Source organism: Echinococcus granulosus (genome assembly GCF_000524195.1).
Source record: "Echinococcus granulosus chromosome Unknown EG_S00001, whole genome shotgun sequence".
Classification (NCBI taxonomy): domain Eukaryota; kingdom Metazoa; phylum Platyhelminthes; class Cestoda; order Cyclophyllidea; family Taeniidae; genus Echinococcus; species Echinococcus granulosus.
In genome coordinates, this window is record NW_020170381.1 from 899,497 (window position 1) to 916,357 (window position 16,861).

General features: G+C 41.4%; 2 protein-coding genes across 2 annotated transcripts; both read right to left on the reverse strand. All coding sequences in view use genetic code 11, as the record gives it.

Moving 5' to 3' along the window:
- Nucleotides 1-318: 318 nt before the first annotated feature.
- Nucleotides 319-5,959, reverse strand: EGR_00103 (hypothetical protein; the record flags this gene model as incomplete). Its single annotated transcript, XM_024489352.1, has 4 exons — nt 319-639; nt 751-891; nt 1,317-1,609; nt 5,680-5,959. The coding sequence occupies 4 exons, from the start codon at nt 5,957-5,959 to the stop codon at nt 319-321; spliced, it is 1,035 nt and encodes a 344-aa protein (XP_024356030.1).
- Nucleotides 5,960-12,534: 6,575 nt separating this feature from the next.
- Nucleotides 12,535-16,811, reverse strand: EGR_00104 (hypothetical protein; the record flags this gene model as incomplete). The annotated part of the gene is made up of 4 exons (XM_024489353.1): nt 12,535-12,853; nt 15,550-15,707; nt 16,402-16,563; nt 16,647-16,811. 4 exons carry the CDS (start codon nt 16,809-16,811, stop codon nt 12,535-12,537), a joined length of 804 nt encoding a protein of 267 aa, XP_024356031.1.
- Nucleotides 16,812-16,861: the final 50 nt, after the last annotated feature.

Here is a 16,861-nt window from a genome sequence, read left to right on the forward strand (position 1 = left end):
ACATCGACTTGTCCTTTATTTGCATAAAAGTAAAACTAAAAACTGAACAAATGGAAAAGCAACGGTAGAAAGAGTATGCAGTTAAATGACGATCTTTACTTGTCAAAATGGCATGTGTACACAGGCTTTAGTGAAAAACCATGGGCAGTATCTAGAGAATGCCATAGTAAGAGGCAAATCTGGATGCCCCCTTCAGTCAATACAGTATTATGAATGAGTAAGAAAGGAAGATGTGGATACAGGTGTCATTCTAGAATGGGTATGGGAGAAAGATAGAGTTGAGGTTTGTTGGAAATGGATGGTCTCTACCGATTAATATTAATTGCAAATGTGCACCTCCTCCCTTCGACTGCAAGTCTGGCACTCCACAGAGCAGCACCAGTGGAACTGGCAGTAGCATCGCTCTTGCACCTCGCGCGTGTAGGTCCGGTGACCCCTGCCGCAGCAGAGCACCGTGCACCGCTCGTTTGCGTGGCCCTGAAGCCGACATTCCCGTCCAGAGGTTAGAGTTCTGCCTGTTAGGGGATTTACTGCACAGAAGTTGGGCGACTCCTCCAGGTAAATTAAATGATCCGATGTGATTTGACGAAGATGGCGATTTGCTCGTCGAAGTTGAGTACCACGTCTATTAAATTTTACCTGTCAAGACAAAGTAACATGTCTACCTACAAATTGTGAGTAGCATGACCAGAGAATATATGCGGAAATGGGGATTGTGAAAGCTACGATTATGGTGTCAACTGAACTCACCTTTATTGCGCTTTCGTATCTTTCTTGTAAACGCTGACCGACTCTGGGGAAAGGTGACAACTGGGTCCAGCATGTTCGTAAACTACACGATCCGGACATTCCGTGGCACTTACATGCAACCGTTGCCAATTTGTAAACGGCCTGCGTTAAGTACAAGAAAAATTGATGCAAAGGTCAAAAGGACAATTGATGTAAGTATAACGCGCCATATTTAAAACATTTTTCCTTTAATGTGACAGCACTTTTGCTGATTTGTAGATAGTTTAGAGTATGGCTTATTTACGTTTTACACAGAAACGTCGAATTAATACATGTATTAAAGCTATCAAAATTATTCAAACAAAATTTGAGAATAACTAAATTTGCATAAAATTACAATCACGCGAATACCAAAATAATAAAGAAATAAGTTCGAAGGTTTATTATTTTCCACAAATCGCAAATGACTCTTCTGTCTCTTAATTCGGCAGTGCAGTTTTCGCCTAAGCGTACATTAATTAACCGGCCGAGATTCATAATTAGAACAAGGGGAGGAAATGGATGATTTCGTGAGCAGAGCGACTTACGAGTCTTCCGACACGATTGTTGTGGAGGTTCATGAGCTTGCGTGCTAGACCAAGAGAATTGCGAGGAAAGCTTTTCTCCTTCTCACGAATGTCCACGAAAGCCTTGGAAAAGCGGTAGGCGTAGTCAATGTTGTCGCCACAACCGCCCCAAATCCAGTCGCGGTGCAACTGCTGAGGCCGCTCCGCCTTACTGCAGCCACAGCTCGAAAGACGGGCTTCCTTGCAGCTACGCGCCAGCGCGTGTACTACACCTGCCGAGGCGATGGCGTGCGCAAAGCTCGCCTCTCGGGTACCTACCGAAATAGCATAACCTCCGTTTCAACTGCACCTCCCTTTATACTCTCCTGCCATCCAATCTGCGAGCTGGTGATGTGGTCTGCCACTCATGCCTTCTAATGTGCTACTTTCTCAGTCACCGTCACATCTTTACATTCACATTTTCTCCCGCCCTGCTTTACCTTTGAACCTACTTATCAAATGAAATACCTAATTATTCTCAAAATTTACTATTGACAAGTTTTTTTCGAAACGCACCACATTTGAACAGCAAGTTATGAACTTTGGTTTTCAAATCGACCAACACCCACAGCCTACTATTTCCTCCTGCTTAAATGCAGTCAGGAAGACTTTTTGTTGAAATTAATAATATTAGAATTAGTTGTATATCCTTGAAAAGTTCATAGCGGTCTGGTGTGAAGACTAAATACACTGTAGAACTAGAGCATGAAGGTTGTTCTGCCACCGCTTAAGCATAGTTGAGAAATTCCAATCAAAGCACGGTAGAGAATAACTTTACTTTCTCCCAGCAGTGCCAAATCGTAGCTTCCCACACACTATCTTTAATAATGTTACAACTTGAAGCGACATCTACTTTCCCCACCGATTCCACACTGCATTTAAATGTAACTCGAGTAACATTTCAGCAAGTTTAAACATATGATTCTACTCAGCATTATGTCATAAACAAACAGGATGAAAAAACACAATATCTAGGTAATCCATTTCTTTTGATACCTTACCTAGCATGGCCCGCTGAGCCAACTACTAACCAAGTGCAGAAAATTAATTGTGCGCAAAAAATTAATATTTAGTGCCTAAGCCAATATTTTTAAGTTCCAATGCAGAGAATTGCCTAATTTGTTTTAAATGGTATCCAAAATGACGTGAAATTTTGGGTCCTTACTTACTAATTTACATATTTTGGTGGAAATCTAGAAAACAGACCATCGAATTTTTGGAAAATGTTTCGTCGTCAAGCCGAAATGGCAGCTTTTTACATGACGGAATTAGCTGTTCGGCTGTAATGACAATTTTTAATTTAAAAAGCACTCGTGCACGGGATTACCAGCCATGAAATTTTGCACCGCCTCACCCCCTTTCTCCCCCCACCCTCGTGATTAGGCTCCTCCACCCTGACGAAACTAAAAGTATTGCCCAGGTGCCAATATAGTTTTGGCTTATGAACTGAACTGCCACCGCCGTTGAATGTCTGATTGCTTGTCCTGGCGAGGCAAACCATGCGGCGTGAAAACTGTGTTCGGAACACGATGTGCACATGACAACATGATGCGCACATACGTTAGTGCTACTGTGTCACTCGCCCGCCTGCCCCCCCCCCCCCCCCCAATTCCCACTTCCACCACGACTGCCACCATTGCTAGCACCGGCAGCAGCATATCCTTTCAGGTGAGAGGCACTTCGCGTGCAGGCGCGTAGGCATGTGGAGTATATAACTGCAAACAGTTGGTGCCGAAGCTCGGCGAGTAGGGTAAACAGTTGTCACGCGCGTCGGAGGCACTACAAACGCACGCTCATGTACACTCCATCTGCGTGTCTTCCACTCCACCACCACTTGCAAAACCGGCAATGAAACACGTGGAAAACGTAGATTGCACGGGGTGGAGGCGGAAGAGGGAGAGAAGATGAAGAGAAGGAGTTATTGGCACGCTTGAATAACTGGAAGGTGTGAGAGTTACACAGAGAGGGGAAGGTGCCCACACTGCCTTTAGGTATCATTACGAAACGAAGAATGCAAAAAATTAGCAAGTCTGGTAACGAGTGCACAGCGGATGTATTTCTCCTCGTCGCAGCAAACCAGTTACGCAACGATCACGGGGACACTATCGAGTTATCTGGATTGCATTGTTAAAAGGCTTATTTCTCAAAAACAAGGTGTTAATCAACAACACGAACACTAAAACGTCCTACAGATTGAATCTTTTTATTACTCAATACTAATTAAGCTTATAAGTTTATATATACAAACAAATGTTTTGAAACCTCGTAAAAGAGAATGTTTGAATATTCAAGTAGTGTTTACGGCTGAAGCACTGAACTAAAAACTACTGCTGGAGGATATCGGATTTCCAAACTCTAAAATGAAATAAGCAAGATTTGTTCACAGCAGACAAAGAATCAAACAACTAACTTTCCGTTCTTAATAGCAGCTAGATAATGCTATTTACTTTACAGTCGACAAAACGAGCCATAGTAAGTTGTCAGATCCTGAGTTCGAGGCATAAAAACTGGGCAATCAAACATGATCGTCAGTCAATACGGGAGATGACCGAGTGCAGTGTGTCGACCTTGCAGCCGGTTTTTCCACCTCACTGGAAAAGTAGTCAAATTTGAAACACGCAAGAAGGATTGCTTTACTTTGAAATGGGGTGAAGTGGTGTTGCTCTAGAGTATGAGCTGGGTTGCATTCAGACGCGCAAAATGTTCGGTGCAAACAATAAACTTAAAAGCTAAGGCAGTGCTCAAAACTGGGCATAGTGGTCACTCATTCGAAGTCAGCCGCGTGAACTACTAGGCAGCGAGTTCTGCCGAATCGGACGTGTATTTTCTAAAAAATTCTACCTAAAGATTTCCAAGGCTGATTCAAAATGAAAATTGTTCCGTTGACAATCATATTAAGTTATAGAAAATTAAAAAATTAGGTCCTCGCAAAAGTTTGAGTTAGCTGAAACTAAACAGTGATTTGTCGAAAGGTAAATACAAATAACAATTGATAATATACAAACATTGACGCTCAAAAGTAGATAAGAAGAAGTAGCACCCTATGTCAAAATGGGGACATTTATTAGCGAATCCACAATTTTTACAAAATATAGAAGCACCACCTCAGATGTGACAACAGTCACAAAAGTGTGGTGGAAAACACTCGTGTGTTTCGAGATGATCAGACAGACCCACTTGTCACAGTTCAGCGATAAATTCAACATGCATGTTAGTCATAGGCATTCCTGCTACAGTCTGTGAAACATGTTAATTGTCATGGGCTGGAAAGATGCTGTTTTTGCAAGAAAAACAACTGTTTTCTAGCTCAATAATCGGCAACAAAAGGTAAAGGGGATCTTAACGGATGCTTCATTTTCACATAGTTCAATACAAAGATCGACATGAAAAGATCAACTCCGTTCTTCCAATTTTTCCTACTTCGAAAATTCACGCAAAATTTTATATTCTAAAAATGTTTTACTTTGTAATACAACCAAGTTGCCGAGTGAGGTGTAATTCAGCTGAGTCATATATAACCACTTTTTCTTTGCACGAATTTTAATAAAATTGACATGTTTTGAGCTCTATCACTGTAAAATGGAGTAATAAGGGTGTGTTTAAAGTCATGAAGTTAAGGATAATGTAGTTGTTTCCAGTCAGTAGAAAGTGGGTAGACAGATGCTGTCAGAAGCACATTTAGCGAAACATTGGTCACTTTAAAAATCGTATTGCCCCAAAGATATCGTGACTCAACATAACGTATATACTTAAAGTATAGCAAAAGAATACGCGAGAGGTGATAACTGTATAAATTGCTTTTGTGTACCATAATAGCATGACCTAGCCGAAGAAGATTTTGGCCAGTGGAAGCCAATGATGATAAATTAAGGTGAAGGGTTAGACGCTGATAGTGCGTGAATGCGCTTTTTGCAATTTTCCGGGTCAGATACTTGACATTGGATGTACCCAAGTAATAATTCGGTTATGAGAAAATCGGTGTATTCCTCTGCTTCTTTTTTACAAGCTAATGAAACCTCGAATAGCAGAGAATTTCGCACTTCGCAAGAGAAAATACATTTTGACGGCGAGCACATGCATATAACTAACGACGTTTATACCGGCTTGGAGTGACCATTGAAGAATTGGGCAATTTCGTCGCATTAAAATTATTTTGCATTGACATCATGAGTTTAATAATAACAATCACGAATGGATATAGAAAGTGTGCTCATGTAATGACCACTATTTTAAGGGTAGTCTATTGCCCGTAAGAATCCAGATCAAGGAAAAACTAAAATATATGCGGGAGAATCATCAACTTCATACTTAGCTGGGGTTTTACAAAATATGCCAAATTGCTCACCATGGCGAGTGGTTACACCGAGGGAGAAGGCCTCCTTCCCTGAGGAGCAATTCCAGTGGCGGAATTTGAACTGCTCCTCGCACTGCAGAATGCCTATTCGAGCTCCAATGCTGATAATAGGCATGTGGTCGAAGTTCTGGTGACATATTATGAGCTGAGACCGCGAGAGACCATAGCTCTGCATGCAGAGAGGCTTGTGCTGGTAAAAGGATGCAGGCACCTCGTGCAACCGGTGCCAGGGGAGAAGTCCAAGGTTCCTTGGCAGGAAAACAGCATACATAGTCTTTATTGCCCTGTTTGCGGATTTAACAAGCTAATTCCGAACTAATGTTTGAAATTCTTGAGATCCATGTGCATGATGTGTGGTTGAAGCTTCACTTAAAGTACGCCTACTAGGAACAATTTTAAAATTTTTATAGTAACTTTGAACCCCTGATAAATGTGTGAATCACTCAACAGGCTAATTCTGTCCTTTATTAATAAAAAGGTTCTTGGAATAAAAGCACAATTTGAAGGACAGACAGAAATCTGCTTAGTATTACGAAATATCATTGCATGTTAAAATACCAAATGCAACTGTCGGTGAAACACTGCAAGATATTTGCTTTATGGAAGAGGGGGACAAATGGAGCACGACATAAAGCTCCTCGCTTCAGGACAATATTGCATTTTCCTGCATAAAAATAAACCGATGAAAAATATCAAAAATATGGCAAAATTGGTTTAGAAAAGATAAGCAGTTTTGCATTAGTGTCGAACTGATACTTTGAATTCACGTGTCCAAAACTGTCAACTTGAAATACTTCCATTCCATTACTGATGACGGGTAGCATCGTGAGGAATGTAGTATTATTTAATGTCATTTATGACATTTCCCATCTAGTTAATGGAAATAGATGAAAAGTGGTGTAGGCTAAATAAGCCATGCAACTGCTGCCTAAAAAACAACAAGAAATCTTTTACTGAATCATCAGTTCAATGAATAACTCCAAAAAATCTGTGATTTTAGATGCATGACCATATTTTCTCTTGACAGCTGCTAAGTGGATCAGTATTTCGCTATAAACGCTCTGTTATAAAGTGGAAACTGAAAGTAGCATAGAAGAGTAAATATGTACAAGTTGAGATGTTAAAATTGCGATTTTGTCACGTCTGAGTGAGTGATTGAAGGTGCACTGCGTGAACTTGAGTTGAAGAAGCACTGACTCCCGTCAACACACGCGAATGACCGCGAATGCCGATGCAAAACACGGTTCTAACGCTAACGGCACGGTTGTGGTACTAGTTATTATTATTCTGAACCACGTTTTAAGTCAAACCACGACTGTTTGTGCTTCTGCGGTCAAATCTTATTTACATGTGTTTCTTGTAATTGTAGGGGTTCACTGTTGAACCCCTGTTTGCACAGACAATCGGTCTGAATCCGCCCTCTCTTCTATGTAATCAATAGCAAAAATCAACGTTGTGTACCAAAACAACACTTCACATTCTCATCTGGCTTGATTATTTGCACCACTTTTGCATAAAATATATTCCAAATTGTTATTATTTCAACATAAAAAGAAGCAGCTTAGGAAGGGCTTAAATCAACATTGTAATGTCTGCAACTGACTGGCATAGGATAGACAGCATTTTTAGTCAAATTTTAGTTAGTAAGAAGGCAAGTGGAGGCTCATTCTCAAAAAAGCCACAATGCATTTATTTTCCGCATATTCCTAGGGGCTGATTCTAGCACGAAGTAGATAAATTAGAAATTAGAAAGCATACGGTGCCATGACATCAAAGCCCAATTGGATAAAGCGAAAACTGCACAAAAAGTAATCGTGCAGAGGACCTCAACGACAGATGTGCCCCTGTTGTTACCCACGAAAGATAAAAGCAATTGCCTATTTGCGTTTGTGTGTGTATGCGTGCATATATCCAAAATTCTTTGAAGGCTGTGGAGATCACCGACCCAACACTGGGTAGACTACCCGGGGCCGTGTGGGCGATTGCGTGAGGAACGGTGCGTTCACACCCTTCTGACTGCGCCGACTCACCGTCACTACATAGCTCAGGGACGCGCAAGTATTTTGACAGTTTCACTGAGCTAAATCTGGTGTAAACTACACTAGCGGAAAAGGAGGGACTCCGTAGACTTTGCCTGAAGACGAGCCGTTCCAAACATTATTGTTCGACGGGCCTAGGAATTTTCCGAAGCTTCACCGCAAGGCAAGAAAACTCGAAGTAATCAGGTTCAAGGCTATCGTAAATTACCTTCAACCCCATAGCTGGCTCTCATTTGGGCTAGTTTTAAAACAGTTCACAACAGACGTCCACATACTAATGAATTGTCCACGAAGCGTCAACTAGACAGACTGAGTGAGGTCAGGTCACTCCTTTTACTTATCCACTTCCCTCATTATTATTATTAACGTCAATACTTATCATAATGGGATTAATTGTCGTTCCCAAATCGGGATTCTTCAAAGTTACCTGGCTAAGCATGAAACTGGTCCAACCTTCTTTCCCGGTACAGAAAACACAGAATTAGCAGCAGATTTTATTCTACGCGCTAATGGTAATGAAATCAAACGCTTAATAGTGTATTTTCTTATTTTACAAAATCCATTAATCTTATATTTAAAGTGGTCAGAATCATGATTTCATTAATGTTTCAAGTCAAAGTTGGCCTTACAAAATAATTCGAAAATTTATAGAGAAATAAACCGCATGGCTCTAATGAAACTAGTTTGATTTTGCATCAAATTGTGTTTCGGCTTTTGAAATTCCGCATGGGGTCGTTAAACAAGAGCCGTAATTGGTGCTTCAGAATGCGATGGTATTTTATTCTCACAGGTTACTCATAAGTGTAGTTAATGGAACAAAGAAATATCCCCATTATGGTGTATTTTACACTAGTAAATGTTTACCAAATCTCTTTGAGACGGAATCATCGACGTAGCTAATAATGGAACGACTTATGCACTATAGCCACGGTATCTTTCACAGTCGAGCAATAGCCCATCGCAATAAAGAATGCAGAACACCTGCCACATATCGTCAATGTTGCCGACTCTGCTTCTTTCATTCTTCTGGTTTTCGTCACCCGAATATGTTTTTGCGCGACATCTAGGTTTGAGGTACGTACACGCACCCCCACAATGGGACTTGACAGGAACAATTCGGCCAAGATGTACACGCACACGTGGCTCGGGGGTGGGAAGAAGTGGTCAGCAAAATTTCCACAGCCGGATAGTGATAAATCATTGGAAACCACGGAAACCGTGTTTTTGTCTGACCGAGGGGAATTGGTGGTAGCATCGAGCCCGGTTTTTCGATTACCGCTTCACGAAAGATTAACATTCCGTACTATCATTCACTCCACCAATCACCAAACAGATGGCTTCAAACTTTCCTTTATTTCATCATTTATTCGCAAAATATTCCATTGATTTAATTTGTGTAATGCGAATTGTGTCCTCCTTCACCATTGGGATCAAATTGAAGTGTGCGAATATCCCACCATTGTTATAAATCAACATTTCTATCAATAATGAAATCGATGTTTTGGAGCCAAATAACATTTTACCAGACGCATTTCAAGTGAAAATCCATTCAGACGTTATGTACGAGTACGACGTTTACAGTATAGTTGCTCTGTTGGTAACTAATTACCGGACTTCTCAGACATTGGAAGGACTTACTCAAAATTGGTTAGTACAGGAAACATCTCTATTTAATATGCAGTGTGATTTTAACTAAGCTTCCAGCACAAAGTGCATCCACTGATACAAATCTAATTCCATTTGCCTTTGGTACAATAAATTAGGAGCGAAGATTAGCCCGAAGACTCCGTCTTAGTATCCAAACCCCTAGGCCGATTGTTGGGCTTTACCACAGTTATCAGTGAGTCATAACGCTGCCGCCACCACAATCCCCTCTCCCCGTCTTCCGTGGTGTTGGTGGGACGTCGAGTCAAAATTATTAACCGCATATCGTTCCTTTCTCATGGGCGCCTAGAAAAATGTCATGGGGACGATGAATTCGCGTAATGTATGGTGCGGATTCTGAGGACTCCCTGCAGAACCTCCATTAAATACCTGTTCCTTTTCGCCATCGAATCAAAAAAATTTACCAATAACGAATGATTGAAATAGCCATTTTGGCCTAAAAAATTGTATCAGGAGTGGGTATCAATCTTTTTAATTTACTAGGGTAAGTCTAAACAGAAATGAAATGCACTGAAATTTTAACTGCATGGGACTTATTGCAATTTTGAATGCAAAATCATTGTATCGAAATTGAATCCGCATGCAACTTTACTCAGTGGCGTCTATCACAAAATCCACTATCTCCTGATAGTTTGAAAGTAACTGCATAGGCAGAACTGGAGTGCTTCGAACGTTTTAATACGACTGCTTTGATCACTCATTTCCCAATGAAGAGTGTATCAAGTGAGGTGGTATTTTAGCAAGGCAGCAAACTATGGCGAGGTTTGTGTGCTAATTGCTGCTATACTTCCCCTCGTCTCGCATTAGATTAAATGCTAATGAATGAGGTTGCATGATGCGTCACTTATGCGTATTCATCTTCACAACCGCCTTCCGCCCTCTCCCTGCCCTCTTTTGCAATATATAAATAAAGTATGTGTGTGTGAGAGGTGCTAGACTCCGGCAGGGACATTTGCAATTCGGCGCACTACCATCACCCCTACGCCCTCCCCCCTTCCAGCCCAACAACCGAAATGCCAGTGAGTCGACGCCGAAAGACGGGTCGGTCTAGCACCATCATCATCAGTATCGTAACTCACTCAGCACCCTCTATCCCCACAGCTTGATTCTCAACGCTAGCCCTGGCAACAGACGATGCCTTCGCCTCCGTCAGGTATCTGTTATCGAGGCAAATCTGTGGTCGATATTCTCTGAATTGTTGTGCTTCTCAACACCAAACCTTCGACATAGTTAACTAGTCATTATGCGGTCGGTGAAGGAAAAGATGACCTAGCAACTCAGGCCAGTTTCCTACTGAAGTAACTCAAAGGACATGATTTACCTAACAGGGTTTTCTCAATGTGTCCAAACTCGTATAATTCCAAAAGGCGCTAAAAAGTAGTAATTTAATCGAACCTCAGGTGTGCTGAACATTATGTAACATTCAATGTGATCTAGCCGGATGTGGAGCTGAGCGGGATGTGCATAGAGGGAGGGGATACTCATTTCCTTAGTAATGAAGAATATCTGGAAAGCGAATTCCTTAAATCACGGCAAGTCGAAATATGTAAATATCTGCGGTATTCTATCAGGCTGCAGAGCGCTTAATTAACCGCGCTACCATGGGAGAGCTAGGTGACGTGCTGTGAACAATCGGAGGCAACTTACCAACTTCTCACTTGACACTCGTGGTTTCTGGGGCAATTGTGGTGGTGGATGCAGTTTTCCCATCACGGATATACACAATGAAACTCAAGACTACTCACTTGTTAGAAATTGAGGTTCTGGGACTGAGATGAGGTTAGGAGAGGAGATATAACAGAAGTCATCGTGCGCCACGCTAACAACAATAAACGTTCTCAATCATCAAATCACAGGTTTTATATCAGGAAAGCAAAATTGTTGCTGGGCTTTTGCGTCAATTGAGTTCGTTCGAATTGAAATGTTAACTTCAAAAGTAGTCTAAACGTTAGTGTTCGGGAACAACTCCAAAATGACTGTAATGTTAATTTCGAGGCAATTAGGTAGTGGTCTTGGATGTGAAAATAACTTCGCATACAGTTCTTACCAGCATTAAAGATTTGAGATGATTTCAAGAATATCAAAAAGCATCTGCAGTTATCATTGTGGAGAGTGTCATCGATCTCAGCTTAGTGGATGATAGCCGGTTTGCCAGGATATGAGTAAATTTAAAAAGAAGAATATCTGCCATCCACTAAAATTCTTCTTCTGGAAATTGGATCTATGACTTGAGTTAGTAAATCTAGTCAATTCAGAAAAAAATTTTGGCACAAACTGCATCTTGGGCGTGCAGCACGTGACCCCACTGTCGGACCATTACAACCAGGCACCAGTAGACCGAGCACCAGAAAAGGACCCTACGCACTCAAAATTCAATTACTACAGACTTAGCCTTGCGAGCAATGGCTCGTGAGGGCTGCTTTTCCGCAGTTGAGCCCCAGTAACCGCATCACTGCTGGCTATAGTCGGTGATGTGACGGTTGAGCAGACAAAACTGCCTGGTGTTGCGCAAATGATAGCAGTTAGACACGTTTAACTTAAAAATGGCCTCATTGGCGCCAATGTGGTCATGAAAACTCAAACTGCAGTTGGAGTTCACCTCCGCATATTTAAAGGAATTCACTGCAGTCGATGCGGTTGAACTTAAAGGTGCATTAATCGTAACTTTCGCTTAAAAAATGACGAATCTCTCGAAAATGACCGTTTCAAGGCCTGTAAAATGAGACTTAATTCGTTGGCATAATTTGTTGGAAGTTCCCCCGAAGGTGATTATAGCTGTGTACGGAGTACAAATAACATTGGGCTGTGAAACAAAGTAGGTGCTTTATTTGCTAATGCGAACCTTATTAATCACTTTAAAAAGAAAAAAATCAAACAATAATTAAAATTAGTTAAAAATCATCGTTTTTTATGTAAAATCGCCTTTACTAAACAGTCTTTCAAAAAAGAATGCAGCTTCATTAAATCCATTACTATACATCTAAACATGTTCATTAAGAACCCGCCTTTTCTTCGAAAAAAGTGAACACGGACTTACTATTAAAGAAAAATAAATAAGTCTTTCAATTGAAAGGGGCTTTTTAAATTTCAGACTGGACTTAAGTTCCCCTTGTTGATCGAACTCCTGCAGTCGAAGGCCGGGCTACGAATATGCGGAGGAGTGAATGGGGACGTGAATGTGTGGATCGATCAGACTCGTGCCAGCGCCAGGATCCACCACACCGGCCAGCTGGCTGGTCAACCTGACCCAAACTGCTGAGTTCGAGGAGGAAGCATGTGAATGACGAGGCTCAGCACGGACACATCCGTCTGAAGTGAGCGTGGTCCACTCACATGCGAGGCCATCACAAGCACATAGTGTGGAAAACGTACTCACGCAGCACTCCCTTATAAATACACCTGCTTCCTCCACCTCAACAAACAACCTTGTCAACCCAGTGGAAATTGGGGTTGACTCACGGCTAATATGAAACAATCAAAAAGCTCTCAGTCGCATACACCTCTTACCAAAACATTTTGGAAAATTGAGCAAATTACATCGACAAATACGATGATTAGTGTAGCACCGACAATGGTGATATTGATCCTGGAGGCAAGGCGTCGAGTTCGGATTCTCTTAAATATTTGCTTAAATAGTGAAATAAAATAATATTTGGGGTTTTGTTTTTTTCACATACATACCTGTTTACTCTCATTAGATTCAGTAACATTAGGTTAGTAACACTGATGATTTTATACCCAAGTGGAACACGGTGTCTTTGTGCATGTAATTAAGTACTTAGACAGAAATGATAAAAATGAGAAATAAACCTTGAATTTGTTTTAAAAGCCACCATAGCACTTTGAGGTGTTATAAAGGGAGCTCTATCTGCTCTCTGTGGTCTATCAACAATTATGAAGATGAAGGCTCCAATTTTACTGGGCTAAATGGACCCAGGGCCAGAGCCGATTAAGGACAGGGCGGCCACTGTAAATGGACATGTCCTGGGCCTATTGAAAAGTCGGACCTGACTTGTCTAAATCATGCCACACCTTTTTCTTAATATAGCCACTACATTGGTTGGCGCCTTTAAAAGCAGTACTTAAATTAGCATTATAGATAAGATTATTAAATAAGTATATGAAACTTTCAAATTTGGCAACATTTCAAAGCATTTCTGCTGCCTTTCTTTAACCAGTTTCACTTTCCTATACAGTTACTTTAACGATTTGGACCAATAACATTAGAAATAAATACGTGGACTATTGTGGGGACACTATGAGCATTTTAAAGGTAATACTGAAAGTCGAAAAAATCCATCACTCAAGCCATCAGTAACTATGGTAATTCGAAATTCCAATAAACTGCAGTGGATTTTCACTTGAACTTGCTTGGGAATCATAAGAAATGCAACTCACCACCAGTATTCGGGGTTCTTGTAACTTCCAAAGGTAATATTTGCTTCCACAGACGACGTGAAGGAGAGAAGGTATATGAGTATGACCGCTGGATTCATTGTAAATGTGCGGTTGGTAGATCCCCTGCCTTTCGGGTGGGATTGGCAGTGTTTTGATTGGGACGGGAGCATAATCCCCAGCCCATAAAGTATTCAGATAACTTATTCTTGCCAAGGATGGTTATCTGATGCTGGTAAATGATATGAGAAACGCGAAGTGCATTTTCCATAGTGTGTCGGAAACTGTTCTTTCACATTGGCTGATAGGCTGATCGCGCGCGCTAAATGCCGTTCACGCCTTTCTATTGGCTGACGCGTTGACTTAACCTGCCACACTTCCAGGCCAGGGGAGGAGGAAAGAGAAGGGAGGGAAAGGACGAAACCAAGTCACTCCCATGAGGCCATGCCAATACGTTCCATGAACAAAGATATCTAAAATTAAACTAGTTTCATAAGCGTGTAATTTCCTACTAGATCTTAATAACATATATGGCCAAGGGGTACTATATAATGGTTTCTCAAAGCAAACAGTTTGAAACTAATACATTCATATAGCTAATTTATTTCTGCTGAAGTAAGACTTCAAGAGAGATTTTGCAGTTTCTTGGATAAAAATTTCGTGAAGATAATAGCTTGTTATGGCAATCGGAAATACTTAAAGATCACAAAGTACTAATTTTTGTAGGAGGGACACGGGGTGTCGTGCTGTTAATGTAGAATCCCTGCGACTATTCTACGAACACCAAAATATATTTATGATTTACTAATGAAAAGTATCCAGAGTGCCAATTCGAGCTGCTACTCTCAATATAGCCCAGCGTATTGGCAATCCACAGAGCAACTGAATAAAAGGAACTTGGAGTGCTTGACATCACAACGAACACCGTAGAACAAAACGAAATCGCCTTGTGCATCACGTAAGCAATGAGAAATGCTCAGAACACCGACCAAATCCACTAGAATTTTATCGATTTTCCCACCACATCTAAATTTACTTCGACAATAACATTTAAGGAGAAGAAGGTAGCAATTGTCCTCTTTGAAAGTACATGAAAATTATCATAAAGATATTGCTGATACGACTAGAATCCGTCAGCATCGAATAATATCGAATTGGGACAAAGTGACCCGAAAATGCAAGATGACGATCGCTAACTGATAGCTGCGTTGGTCGAAGAGGACACAGTGGAAACTTTATTAGGGTGGAAAGCAAATGGAGATGCCCTTCGATGATAACTGTTACAGTTACTTCAAAAAGTATGAACTACGCAATCACACCCTTGAAAAGCATTCGACTAACATTTAATTTACTAAGGAAGACTTTTCCCGAAATTCGTTAAGCACGGCTCACAAAGAACCTGTTATTTGATTTTCGTAAATTCCAATTTGTGAGTCGGTACAGACTCACTAACGAGTGTCTCCATTATTTAGCTCCTCGACTACAATGAATTCACTGCGGTACTCGGATGCAGAGCGATTTCAGCCATCCTCACTACGGAAGAGCAAGCAGGTACAGCTCGCTCATACCAGTCCTTGTATCAACAATACACGAAATGAAATCAATCACTAATTGGTGAGTAGCAAAGCGGTATATATTGTGCTTCAAAATTGATAAGGGCAGCCAGTTGATTCGGTGCCAGCATCAGTGGCACGATCACTCATAGGTATCAAGACAGAATCAGTAGCACAGTTTGCAAAAAAGCAAAGGGCACAAAGCGTACAGATAACTAGAAGTCGTGAATCCACGCTGCGTATGGGGAACGATGAGCGTGTTAACGTGTTTTCCACTACACGGAATGTAAGGGGGTGCGTCAACACGTCCGCCAGAGAGGGCGCTGGCCGGGACACGATGATCGCATTCCCACAAGAATTGGAATCCCTTAGCATTGTAAAAAATATCTGTGCAAAACTCCTCCCTTTCTTTCCAGCAAAATTGCTGTACCAACAGGCCTAGACAATACAGTGATCAAAGCACGTTTGTTAGTAAAATCAACTTTTAATAAAAACTGGAGCATAAAATGAATTGTGTTTAATTGTAGAGCGCATAATATGAAATCTTAAAGGCATGATTAAGATGGACGAATCGTGACAAAGAGCCCATTCTCCCCCAAAGTACAACTTTGAAAAGCGAATGATGTCATGATAAAAGTAGTGAAGACCCATTCCAAGGAGAGAAGAGCGAATTTTGAATAAAGAGCATTTTTTATGTATGTACACCAGTGAGAGCACATAAGCAGAGGATAAAAGAAGCTGTCCTCTTCCATCTCCCACCGCTGAGAGCTACAGTTGCAAGTAAAAAAGAAATGGAGATGGAGGATATGACTGGCGCAAGTAAGGTAACTATAACTTAAACAAACAACAGTGATATCGGATTAATCAGGTGGGGTGGTGGAACAAGACAGGAAATCTGCTATCCAGGTGACTGGATGTAGGTGTGTGTACGCGGACGGGAGAAGCAAAATATAGCACAAAGACAAACTGGGTGTTGGTGTACATTATACGGACAGAGAGAACGCGCCAGAAAATACACAAAATAACACCCGGGACGGAAGCAAGCCAACTGACCAACCTACAAACCAATTGTAAGATGACAAAGGCATGAGGTGATGGAACATATCCTGAGTAAAAACCCCTTCTTGCGCTTCTCCTTCAACAACATGAACGACGACGACAACAGCAGTACGGCGAAGATCGTGGAAAAATGACCCGCACATACGTGTGCAGGAGACAGTGATCTGATTACAAGAAAGATATAGAGGGAGAGGTCATCACCACTGGGTGCAGGATTTACAAAACCTCAAGCGGAGGCATCAGTCACTGCGCAGTTGGGAGGTAGCAGAAAGCAATGATAGGTCGAGGAAGATAGAAGAAGAGTAGAAGCCAGGTGTTTCAATTGTGGAAATGTGGGTGAGTGGGGAGGATCACAGACAGTACCCTGGAAAGGGAGTAAGGGTGGTGGCGAGGACTCAGCCTGCATGCGCATGTTTAAGCACAGAAGAGAATGCTTTCGTGAAAAACCATTTCGTGACGCAT